The following is a 12,801-nucleotide window of genomic DNA, read 5'->3' as shown; positions in this document are numbered from 1 at the left end:
TTAAGTAAAGGAAGGGTCAGTGAAGGAGTGTGAATTTTCATTATGGCACAAGCAATATATTATATTGCAAAGCGATGAAACTATTTTTTAAAGTTATCCAAAAGGGAGCTGACAACACTGGTTGGTCTATACCCTCCCTAATCTGTGCACGCCATCTGTGTGCACTCTTCAAATGACGTATCTCTGCTCCTGATATCAGATTGTACTTTGTGAGGCCAGTGGGCGACTTTTTTGCTGAATGGAAGCTAAAATATACCAAATATTATAATCTGCTGTATAAACAAACAGAAGTTTGGCAGCAAATTTTAGAAGCAAATTTGCACAATGACTTTATGTCAACGAACTTCATGTCAGTTTGGGTATGAAGTCCAGCCTGACAGTTTGGGCTAGCTTGCAAATTCAGACTGTATTATCAAGTTTTAATAAAAGTGCCGGAGTAACTCTGCTGGTCATGCAACATCTGTGGAGGGAATGGATAGGTACGGTGCAAGTTGTCCCCTTTATCAGACTGTTTTAATGGTCATGTTTTAATGACTGACATTGAACTCTTCTCGAATTTGATGACCAATTGATTTTTAATTGGGTCAGCATTCTGTGGATCAGCTGTAACTTACTAATTATCACTTACTAATTCAGATATAATAAAAGTATTGAACTCTACTTTTAAAACATCACAGTTTACCTGGATATTGAGAACAATGATAATCCTTCACATTCGGGAAGCCTTTTGAGACATGAATGATGATTTTACATTCGCCAAATGCTTTCTGACAAAGGTATAAAAACCAAAATATTTGATTAGTATTAGTATTTTCAAACTGTTCTGCCAAATTCGATCACCATTGAGGTAACAATCTTAAAAAGAAGCAACAGCAGTGAAGTAAGTTCAGCTTCAAAAACTACATTATAGGCATGTTTAAGAAGGAACTGCAGATGCGGGAAAATCGAAGGTAGACAAAAATGCTGGAGAAACTCAGCCGGTGACGCAGCATCTATGGAGCGAAGGAAATGGGCAATGTTTCGGGACGAACCCCTACAAAACTGCTGGATAGAGGCGAGAGAGGAGGTATAGGGACAGATGTTGCATCTCCTGCTATTGCAGGAAAAAGTACCTGGGGAGAGTGCTATGGGTGGGAAGGAATGTGAACCCAGCACTTCCCCATGTTCTCCAGAGATTTACCTGACTCGCTGAGTCAATCATTTTGTGTCTTTGGTAAGCCAGCATCTGCTGTTCTTTGTTCTTACTTCTTTCTATCTGGACTATAGCAACTGGTCCCCAAAACCTTCCATATTCATAGAAAACAATCAGTCTGTCATGCTTGCACATGTACCGCAACCATTAATCTAATAACTGTCAAAATCAAACCTTTAATAATGCAATAAACCTTACATCTACATTACAACAATTAGCCTAAGTAGCCCAGATATCAGCACTGCGGCAAGGCTACAACCCAGAATACCATGTCATTTGTGTAGGAAGGAAATGCAGATGCTGGTTTACACGAAAGATAGACACAAAATGCTGGAGTAACTCTGCAGGACAGGCCGAATCTCTGGATGAGATTTTGGGGTGAGACCCTTCTTCTGAGAAAAGGGTCTTGGCCCGAAATGTCACCCATTCCTTCTTTCCAGAGATGCTGCCTGTCCCACTGATTTTTTCCAGTGTTTTGCATCTATTTATACCTCAACAAATCATCCAATTAACCTCATACCACAGTATAATAACTGGGTCATAAACATTACATTATACTACAGCTAGCCATATAAACATTACAATTACGTTCCATCAAGAAATCTGGGGGTCAACTATTGGAAAGGTAAAGTGGGAAAAAAGCACAAATACTGAAATCTTGAATTAAAATATAAAACACAAAACACAATCGATCAGCATCTATGAAGAGTATAGAGTTTATTAATATTCCATTATATACAACCGTTCTCCAGAACTGATGGTATAGGTTACTTTCATATCCACAGCTATTGAACAATGATAGCCACAGAATGATCACCAAAGACCTTTGAAATATTTAATATTCAACAAGAATCTGAGATAAGAAAATGTTATTACTCAGCTCCTTACCGTCAAGTTAAATGATTGTATTTCACATCTTTTCAGCGGTTTTGGGCTCCTGACATGACATCTGGTTTCAAAGACCTCAAACTCCAAATAATAAATGAAATGATTTTGCTCCTGAAATCAGTGAAGAAAATGAAATAAGTTAACTGAATCAAAGCAAACTGGTGTAACCTGTTGCTCCCAAGATGGTTCTTGCCAAATAATCTCTTTAAAGCTGTAGAATAGAGACTGGGAAGACGCTATTGCAAGGTGATTATCAATTTCCAATTTCTTGGAATTTTGAATTAAAAGAGCATGTATGTCATAAGTGCATAATGATGTCTTGTGCCTTGCTTGTTAACAGTGTCAAGCCGGTTTCCAAAAGTAATTAAAAAGGCATTCACGGACAAGGGTTTTTATGCACAATGGCATTGAGTGCAAGACCAAGTAAGTCATGATGAAAACACAATATTGTTGTGGTCGCATTTTAGAAAATATGTAACTGCTTTGGAGAGGATGCAGACTTATCAAAATTCCCCACAGAACAGAAAGACAATTACCTCCATCAGATACAAGGAGATACAAGGAGGTAATTGAAATCTTAGAAGGTGTAGACAGGTTAAGTAGAGAGAAACTGGCCCCATTGTTGGAACAATCTAGGATCTGGAACGAATGTGAATTGCAGAAAATAAACAAAACAGAGGATTTTTTTTTTTTGAGTATTAAAATTAATCGAGGTTAAATGGTTCATGTCCAGAAAGCAGTGTCTGGGTGGTAATTGGGCCAACATCAAGAGAGAGCTTCACAAGTGGCTAAGAGGAAAGATTTTGCAGGGCTATGGAGATAGGAGGGGGAAGAAGGATAAATGGGTTGTTTTTTCAGAGCAGGATGAATCTGACAGGCTGAATTGCCCACTTCCACGCTGTTAAAGCCCTGTCCCACTGTACGAGTTCATTCAAAAGTTCTCCCGAGTTTGCCCTGATTCAAACTCGGAGATTTACGGTAATGGCCACTGGCAGGTTCTCGGGGCTCTCGTGGACATTTTTCAACATGTTGAAAAATCTTCACGAGTCTTCCCAAGCTTACCGCAATTCCCGAGTACCTTTCCGCTAATAGACGTCACCGAGCTCTGACGTACCCGCTACGTTCATTCTACGTGCTTCCACGAGTTTGATTTTTTTTAAACTCGGGAGAGCTCTTGAATGAACTCGTACAGTGGGACAGGGCTTTTATCACACTACAATGCCACGATTCTGGAAAACTGATTATGTTTTTTGACATCTTTGACATTTCCTTTAATTTAATGGTTGTTTCATAAACTATACAATTCAGAGGAGACCTTTGAGTCTTGCAAATGTTGGTTGCAAATGTTGGTTTGCATTTGTGGACATGCCTCACAAGGCTGTATCAGTGATGTGATTTTTTGTAGGTTTCAGGACATTCATTATCGCAGTCTTAGGAAAGACTGTTGTTGCAACAGGGAAGAGAAATTCTTCATCTGAAACCTTTGATCTTTTGCTTTTCCCTGGTTCAGCAGCTGACTGGGTTGATGACCCCATGCTTTTTAGGAATCTTCATCACTCTTGTAAAGACAACATCTACTGCCCTGCCTTCATCAATCCTCTTTGTTATCTCCTCAAAAATCATTACCAAATTAGTGAGACAGGATTTCTTCCATTCATATCCATGCTGATTATACATTTAGTGTGGCCCAGCGGTAGAGTTACTGCCTTACAGTGGCCCAGCGGTAGAGTTACTGCCTTACAGTGGCCCAGCGGTAGAGTTACTGCCTTACAGTGGCCCAGTGGTAGAGTTACTGCCTTACAGTGGCCCAGCGGTAGAGTTACTGCCTTACAGTGGCCCAGCGGTAGAGTTACTGCCTTAGAGCATGAGAGACCTGGGTTTGAATCCTGGCCATGGGTGCTGTCTACACGGAGTTTGTACGTTCTCCCTGTGACCGCATGGGTTTTCTCCAGCTGCCTTCTCCCACGCTCCACAGACATACAGGTTTGTAGATTAATTAGCTTTGGTAAAATTGTAAATTGTCCCAAGTGTGTAGGATAGTGCTGGTCGGCGCGGACTCCGTGAGCCGAAGGGCCAGTTTCCACGCTGTATCTTTAAACAAAACTAAGCTAAACAGCTGATTAGCATAATCTTTGCCAAATGTACTCAAATTATTGGATTAACTTCTAAGATCTTAGAAGTTCCTCCAATCATTTCCCAGCCTTTGACATAAGGATTACTGTCTTATCCCAGCTGCCCTTCTTAAATAAAGGAACAATGTTAGCCATCCTTCAGTCTTCTGGTGTCTCTACTGTAGATAACCAAAGTGGAAACATCTCCTTCTCCCTTTCTTTCCATAACATCCTGGGATAGATCACATCCGGCCATGAAGGTTTATCCCCCCTTGCACGCTCCAATATATTTAACAATTCCACCCTCAACATAGTTAGGATTTTCCTTCATGTTTCCGACCAAGGGTATAAGAGTCAGGATGTCTTGATGCAGTTCGACAGGACTTTGGTTAGGCCACATCTGGAGTTTTGCTTTCAGTTCTGGTTTCCCCATTACATGAAGGATGCAGAAGCTTTGGAGAGGGTGCAGAGGAGGATTACCAGAATGCTAGCTGGGTTAGACTATAACATCTACAGGGAAAGGTTGGATAGACTTGGATTGTTTTCTATGGAATGTCTGAGCTTGGGGGAAGACTTGATAGAAGTATCTAAAATTAGGAGGGCCATAGATAAGGTAGACAGTCAGAATCTTTATCCCAAGGTGAAAATATCCAACACTAGAGAGCATTGCTATAAGTGAGAGGGGGAAAGTTTAATGGAGATTTTTACACAGAGAACGGTGGGGCCTGGAATGTACTGCCAGGGGTTGTGGTGGAGGCAGATAGATTGTGGCATTAAAGATATTTTGGATAGGCACATGAGGTGAAGGGAATAGAGCGAATGGTCCATGTACACGCAGATGAGATCGAATTAACTCGGTATCATGTCTGGCACAAAGATTGTGGATCAAAGAGCCCGTTCCTGTGCTGTATTGTTCTATGTTCTATGATATTTCATGGTCCTTTTATTGCCCTCCTAATTCCTTTCTTAAATTCTCTTGAATGCTTTCTATATTCAAGAGACTCCTTTGAATTTTGTTGCATATATCGGCTGAGTGCCATATGTTTTCTTTTCTTTTCCTGATTAAACCTTCAAAACCCTTTGCTATCCAAGACTCCCTAATCCTGCCGTCTTTGTCTTTCACCTTTTCGGTGACGTGCTTACCATTTCGCTTTCAAATGGTCAGATGTAATTATACCCACAAGCATCTGTTCTCAGTCTGTTTCAACCATTACGGGCCTGTCTGGTAAGCTTCTGCTGTTGGAATAACTTCAGTCACACACAGTGATAGAGATCCAAAGACTTTATTAGCATTACAGCATAGGTAACTTCATCTTAGCACATAACTCTAAAGTGAGGGAGAAAGGGCAGTGAAGCCTTCTGTTAAACTGGTGGGCGTAGCTACAAAATATGACATAACATGAGTGACACTGATCTACACTGTCCCACTTAGGCAATTTTTCAGTTGATTGCCGGCGACTGTCAAGTTGCCGGCAGTAGCCTGAAAAACCGGCAACTAGAACGGCGACTGTCAGAGTGGAACACACACACATCGCTTCCTTCACCAGCCATTATGCAGGCGGGGGACAGGCCAAGCGGGGGAGCGATGTCTGAGTGAAATTCCCACGGTGTAAAGCCAAGGTGATACAGACACACACGCGATGAACAGGAAGGTTGGCGCTCTAATTAAGATGGCTAAAGCACAGTGCACGGTAAGTCCTTAGAGGGGGGGGGGGGGGGAGGAGGGAGGAATGGAGACAATTTTTAAGAAGACTACTGCTTACCTTTTTTTCCCCACAGTGAGCCAAAGAAATTCACCGGTCAGCACCGGCTACAACCTACAAGAAAATACGAGAACCTCGCAACCGATTAGGACCTCCTGGCAACCCACTAGGACCTCCTGGCGACCCACCTAAGGCACGAGAATTCTCACTAATCTCCATGGCGGCTTCATTCTAGTCGCCGCTAATTTTTCAACATGTTGAAAAATTTGCGGCAACCATAATGAGGCCGGGACTAGTTCCCAGAATGCGGGAACTCCTCACGACCATGAAGGCAACTCCCCGGCAACCACCCGCGAACATGTGGCAACCATGTGGCGACTGCATAGTCTCCTGCAGTCGCCTAAAAAGTCGCCTAAGTGGGACAGGCCCATTACTCTCATGAAATCTGTCTCCTCCTATACACGACCTTAAAGTGAGGACTGGCTTATCTTTTCCTATAACTGTCGTGAAACCTACAGAATTGTAGTTACTGTTCACAACATATTACCCATTGACATGTCCACAACTTGCCAGTTTTATTTCCCAAGATAAACTTCAGTACAGTTCATTTCTGCTCTTAGGGCCAACGGAATCAAGGGATGTGGGTAGAAAGCAGGAACGGGGTCCTGATTTTAGTTGATCAGCCATGATCATATTGAATGACGGTACTGGCTCAAAGGGCCGAATGGCCTACTCCTGCACCTATTTTCTATGTTTCTATTTATAGTAGAAATATTATTTCAAAAAGAACTCTTCAACACTCTAAACTCCGCCCCATCTAAGCTCTTTACACTGAGGCAAGGCCGGTCAATACTTGGAAAAGTTAAAAACCCCACTACTATAAGCCTATTGCTCCTACATCTTTCTATGATTTGCTTACATCTCTGTTTCTCCATTTCCCCTTCACCACTGGGAGGAGGTAATCATAATAATGGCCAGGAAATCAAACCTGGGCCTATAAAATGCAGCCAAAATATACATTTGGAGATTGGAAACCATTTCTGGTCACCAACAGCTCTGCCTCTTTACATGGAGTTCCCAATATGATGATGACACCCAGCTCCTGTGGCAAGGCTGCTTTACAAACTCAGTGATCAAAGGTGGAGTGTGGAGTTAACTGACTCTTCTTAAAAAAACAGTGTATCAGCAGTGGAATGGAAACAGCACACTGCCAAAAGTTACCTATTGTGGAAGAAAATGACCTGCACGGCACAGGTTAAGGATTGACCGGGTACCAGTTGGTTTTGTTACACGTGATGTGACATAGCAGCAGAACTCGTGTGAATGAGAGTCCTCACACACTGCTCCTCCATCAAGATCAAGTGGCAGGGCATTTCTTAAATGTACATGTTGTGATAGGACCCTAATGTTTCCTCCTTCTGGTTGAAGGCCAAACAATGCTTTTCAGTCTTTCACTTAGTTGAGGTACGTTTCTTATGGGAAAACTCAAACAATTGCTCAACCCACACCAAATCACATTTACATTAGGGTCATGGAATGCTGCAGGTGCTGAGATCTTTTCAAATGGTCCAACATGAGACACCTAAGATCAGTCAGTGTAGCAGATGGGGATACAAATAACCTCTGACAGTCTTGTATGAATCAACACTTGTACATGCTTCAGCGCTCTTTTTACATACTAGGCTAGACAATGGCCTCCAAATCAAAATCCCATTACATATCCCAAATGTCACACCATTTCCTTTGACTCACCTGCTTTTCCTGGGCATTTGTGACCATATTCAGGCTGTACTTGTATCCCTCTCTCCGAACGCTGTTGATGTGATGAATCCCAAGGTCGGCCGCATTCACTGCTCCCACCGCATCACAGGGAATTGCGGAAAAGGTGACCACTCGACGAAAAGCAAGGACGTGAGAGTTAAAAAGTTGAATGCATGTCACTAACGTGACTAAACAATTCATGGTACTTAAAGGCAAGAGCGCATCAGTCACACATTCAATCCCAAGAAAACAAATATACACAGGTGGGGATATTACAGACAAATATTTCTTACAACCTTTGGTATCTTGGGACAGTAGAAATGAATTCCACTTTTAACTGAATGAGTGCAGTAAATATAAGGTTCCAGACCTTTCCAAAATAATCCCCTCAGTGTGTTTGATTTCGCACAAGTTCAATCAGTGCAATGAAGTTCATTTTGTGGATTCTAGGTGTGATTGGGAAATCCAGTTGACCTTGTCCCAAAAAATGGTCATTCTAAAAAATGCTGCTGTTGATCACTTTTCTCTTGACTCAAGAAGAAACAACATGGGTGATTGTCAATATTTGAAAGCACAATCACCCTCTGACCACAATAAGCAGAATTCTGTTGATGATTGTTCAATAGGACCTTTGGGTGATTCATTTGTATCTTCCTTGATCTCATTCTTTCTCTTCGCTCTTCCTCCTCAAATCTGTCAACAGTCCATGGAGGGACTTATAGATGACCAGGGTTTATTCTCGAGTAGTTGATTATCTCATTACATTCGTAAACATTTCTTTAGGGTTACCAATAATCTAGAGAATGCTGGCATTGAATGTTTATGCATCAGAGATAGAGTCATAGAGTGACACAGCAAGGAAACAGGCCCTTCAGCCCAACTTGCTCACACCAGCGACACTCGTCCCACCTGCCCGGGTTTGGTCCATATCTCTCCAAACCTGTCCTCTCCATGTACCTGTCTAACTGGTTCTTAAATGTTGGGATAGTTCCCAGCCTCAACGACCTCCTCTGGCAGCTTGTTCCATGCACCCACCACCCTTTGTGTGAAAAGGTTATCCCTCAGATTCCTATTAAATTTTTTCCCCTTCACCTTATACCTATGTCCTCTGGTCCTCAATTCACCTACACTGAGCAAGTGATTCTGTGCATTTACTCAATCTATTCCTCTCATGATTTTATAGCACTGACCCTTATGGAACACCACTGATCACCCCTCATCGTCCAAGACATGGAGTCCCAGCATACTCAACCTCTCCCTGTAGCTCAGACCCTCTAGCCTTGGCAACATTCTCGTAAATCCTCTCTGTACCCTTTCCAGCTTGACTACGTCTTTCCTATATGAACGCAATATTCTAAATGCGGTTCCAACGTCTTATGCAACTGCAATATCTATACTCCCAACGTCTATACTCAATACTCTGACTCATGAAGGCCAGTGTCCCAAATGCATTTGTGACCACCCTATCTACCCTACTCCACCCTACTCCACCTTCAAGGAACCATGCACCTGCACTCCTAGATCCCTCTGCTCTACAACACTCCCGAGAACATTACCATTCACTGTGTAGTTCATGCCCATGTTAGACTTCCCATAATTCAACACCTCACATTTCTTTGAATTAAATTCCATCAACCATTCCTCAGCCCACGTGACCAATCGATCAAGATCCTGCTGCAATTTATCACAATCATCTTCACTATCTGCAAAACCACCCACTTTTGTATCATCTGAAAACTTGCTAATCTTGCCCTGTATGTTCTCATCCAAATCATTGATATAGATGACAAACAATAATGGGCCCAGCACCATGCCCTGAGGCACACCACTAGTCACAGGCCTCCAGTCCGAGAAGCGACCTTCCACCATCACCCTCTGCTTCCTTCCATGAAGCCAATTTTCTATCCATTCAGCTATCTTTCTTTGGATCCCATGCAATCTAACCTTCCAGAGCAGAATAGCATGCAGAACCTTGTTGAATGTTTTGCTGAAATCCATATATACAATATCTCCAGGTCTGCCCTCATCGGCCATTTTGGTCTCATCTTCAAAAAACTATCAGATTTGCGAGATACAACCTCCCACGTACAAACCCATGCTGACTATCCCTAATCAGCCCTTGTCTATCTAAACACCTGTATATCCTATCCCTGAGAATACTCTCTAGTAACTTTCCAACTACATATGTTAAGCTCACTGGCCTATAGTTCCCAACATTTTCCCTGCAGCTCTTCTTGAATAGAGGCCCAACATTTGCCACCCTACAGTCTTTCAGCACCTCTCCTGGATTTTAAAGACAACTCGTAAATTTCAACCAGGGCTCCCGCAATTTCCTCTCTGGTTTCCCACAATGTCCTTGGATATATCTGATCAGGCCCTGGAGATTTGTCTACCTTCTAACGCAATATTACCAATGGGTGGTAGGTGGAATGGCTTTACCGCTTTCAAATAAGAATTTCTTCCTAAGATACAAGATACAAGATACAAGATAGATTTATTCATCACATGTGCCAGATGACACAGTGAAATGAAATTCCCATACAGCCATACTATAAAAAAAAGGGACACAACACACTATAGAGTTTGACATAAAACATCCCCACACAGCAGATTCAAAGTTTCCCGCTGTGTGGGAAGGCACCAAAGTCAGTCTCTTCCTCCACTGTTCCCCGTGGTCAGGGCCTCCCCGTGCCCTCCGCAGTTGCCGCTACGGGCGGCCCGATGTTCAGGACCGTTCGCCGGGGTGTTGTAAGTCCGACGTCGGGGCTGCGGGACGTCCTCAGCGGCGTGGACACCAGAGTCGGTCCCCTCCTACCGGAGTCGGCGGCTTCCAAAGTCCGCAGGCCGCGCCGGGTGGAGACTGCTGCTGTAGACCCTCTGCAAGGCGCACCAGAGCTCCACGATGACGGTCAGTGCCGCCCGTGTTGGAAGCTCTCGGCACCAGAGCTCCCCGATGTTGGAGCAACGGCCCAACGCTCCGGAGCTCCAAACGGCGACCCAGGTAGGCATCGCCCGCTCCGCGGTGACTCCAGCGCTGCGCCGCCGCTGTAGCAGCCCTGGTCCGGTTCCCGGTCCCCGGCAGGAAAGGCCGCTATGATCCAGCTGGTAGGCCGCGAGGTGGGGGGCGAGGACACGACTCGGAGAAATAGTCGCGTCCCGCCAGGAAGAGACTGGGAAACGGTTTCCCCCTTACCCTGCCCCCCTCCCCCACATAGAAAAGTTAAAGTTTCCCCCCAAAACAGACATTGGACTAACTAAAAAAAAATTTAAAGATAGAAATACAGACAGGCTGTAGGTAGAGGCTGCTGCCAGTGCCTTACCATTCCTTTAGTAGCTTCAGCTAGCTTTAGTAGCTTCAGCTAGCATACTGTCAAAAGTCCTAGAAAGAATTCTGCTGGATAGATTAAATGAGATTGTTAACTCCACAGATAACCAGTTTGGTTTTCAAGCTAAACATGGCACTGATTTGTGAATATATTCCTTAAAGGAAATTGCAAACAAATAAAGAGATAAAAACTCATCAATTCTTTTATGATGCTTCCAAAGCCTTTGATCATGTTAATCAGAGAAAGTTGCTCGTTAAATTGAGTCAAAGAGGGGTGCCTAAATACATTGTGAGAATTCTGACTTACTGGTATGCCCATCAGACTGAAAAATGTAAAACGGGGCAATAGGGTCTCAGTCCCATTTGGGATTAGCAATGGTGTTAGACAAGGGGAATTTTGTCCCCAGTTCTTTTTAATCTTTATATTGATGATCTGTCCAAGCAATTGAAAGCCTGTAATACTGGGTGCATGATTGGTAATACTCTAGTGAACCATATTATGAATGCAGATGATCTTGTGGTCTTTGGTACATCTTGCGCTGGTCTCACGGCATTATATGTTCTGTGTATGGTGTGGAACATGATATTAAATATAATGCTGGTAAGAGTGTTGTTATGATCTGTAGAACCAAAGAGGTTAAATGTCTAAAATGTCCTGATTTTAAATTGTCTGATAATGATCTTGGTGTCTGTAATAAGGTAAAATATCTTGGACATTTTATTACAGAACAAATGACAGATGTTGAGGATATTTATAGGCAATGGTGTTTGATGTGTGCACAAGCAAACATTATCTTAGGCAAGTTTAGTGCATGTACAGATGGAGTGAAAATGTCTCTGTTCAGAGCATATTGTACACCACTCTATACTGCACACCTATGGTCAAACTATAGAAAAGCAAGCTTACAGAGACTTAAAGTAGCTTAAAGTATGCCATGAGGATATTACTTAAGATACCTAGATGGTGTAGTGCAAGTGAAATGTTTGTGGTTGCAGGAGACAGTACTTTACAAACTGTCTTAAACAATGTTATGTATAAATTTATTTGCCGGATTAATGACTCTGAAAATGAAATCATCTTGGTCTTATCAAACATAAGGTTTAGCACTGCACGCTACCAATCCCAGCTGTGGAGACATTAACATTGAATTCTCCCAATTTGGCTAGCCCGTGCTGTCTCCTCCCCTTCCTTAACCCTCTAGCTGTCTCCTCCCACCCTCCCATCCGCCCGCCCTCGGGCTCCTCCTCCTCCTCCCCTTTTCCTTCTTTCTTTCCCCACCCCCCATCAGTCTGAAGAAGGGTTTCGGCCCGAAACGTCGCCTATTTCCTTCGCTCCATAGATGCTGCTGCACCCGCTGAGTTTCCCCAGCAATTTTGTGTACCTGAGACATTGCTATAGTTGTCTCGTTGTAGGACACTGATCTTTTTTATTCTTGATCTTAAACCATATATTGTGCTTTTGTATATAATTTACTGTGCTTTTGTACGTAATTTATTCTATGTAATGTTTGTCTTTTATCTGGACCTTGAGTCTGTAATAAAAAGTAAGTAAGCAAGTAAGTAAGTATATGGTAGCTCATATTCTCAAAAGGGATGCGTGCAGATATTACAGATCGTATAAATGTGCATAGGAACATACCAACAAGAAAAGCAAGGAATAGACCAGTCAACCCTTCAAGCCTGCCTCGCCATTTTATCAGAGAGTTTAACTTAAGAAATTCTCTTGAACCACAGAGAGAGGTTTAAATAATTACTTAATGTCATGGGGTGAACCATTTTCACAAAATAACTGAGGAAGGGTCTCGACCTGAAACATCACCC

At 42.9% G+C, this 12,801-nt stretch overlaps 1 protein-coding gene across 2 annotated transcripts in view; it reads right to left on the bottom strand.

Annotated features, from left to right (window-relative positions):
- LOC116980006 (fetuin-B-like) overlaps window positions 1-8,088 on the bottom strand; it is a 38,145-nt gene extending 30,057 nt beyond the window's left edge. For both annotated transcript variants that reach the window (XM_033032062.1, XM_033032061.1), the window contains exons 1-3: window positions 7,647-8,088; window positions 2,081-2,191; window positions 683-767 (exon numbers count right to left, since the gene is read on the bottom strand). In XM_033032062.1, coding sequence (XP_032887953.1) covers window positions 683-767; window positions 2,081-2,191; window positions 7,647-7,856 — 406 coding nt within the window. In that variant the 5' untranslated portion in view covers window positions 7,857-8,088. The remainder of the gene's footprint in view (window positions 1-682; window positions 768-2,080; window positions 2,192-7,646) is intronic.
- Between the last annotated feature and the right edge of the window lie 4,713 nt (window positions 8,089-12,801).

Source organism: Amblyraja radiata, chromosome 13 (assembly GCF_010909765.2).
Source record: "Amblyraja radiata isolate CabotCenter1 chromosome 13, sAmbRad1.1.pri, whole genome shotgun sequence".
Classification (NCBI taxonomy): Eukaryota; Metazoa; Chordata; class Chondrichthyes; order Rajiformes; family Rajidae; genus Amblyraja; species Amblyraja radiata.
The sequence above is the reverse complement of the archived record's forward strand: the minus strand, read 5'-3'. Positions and strand labels throughout refer to the sequence as shown.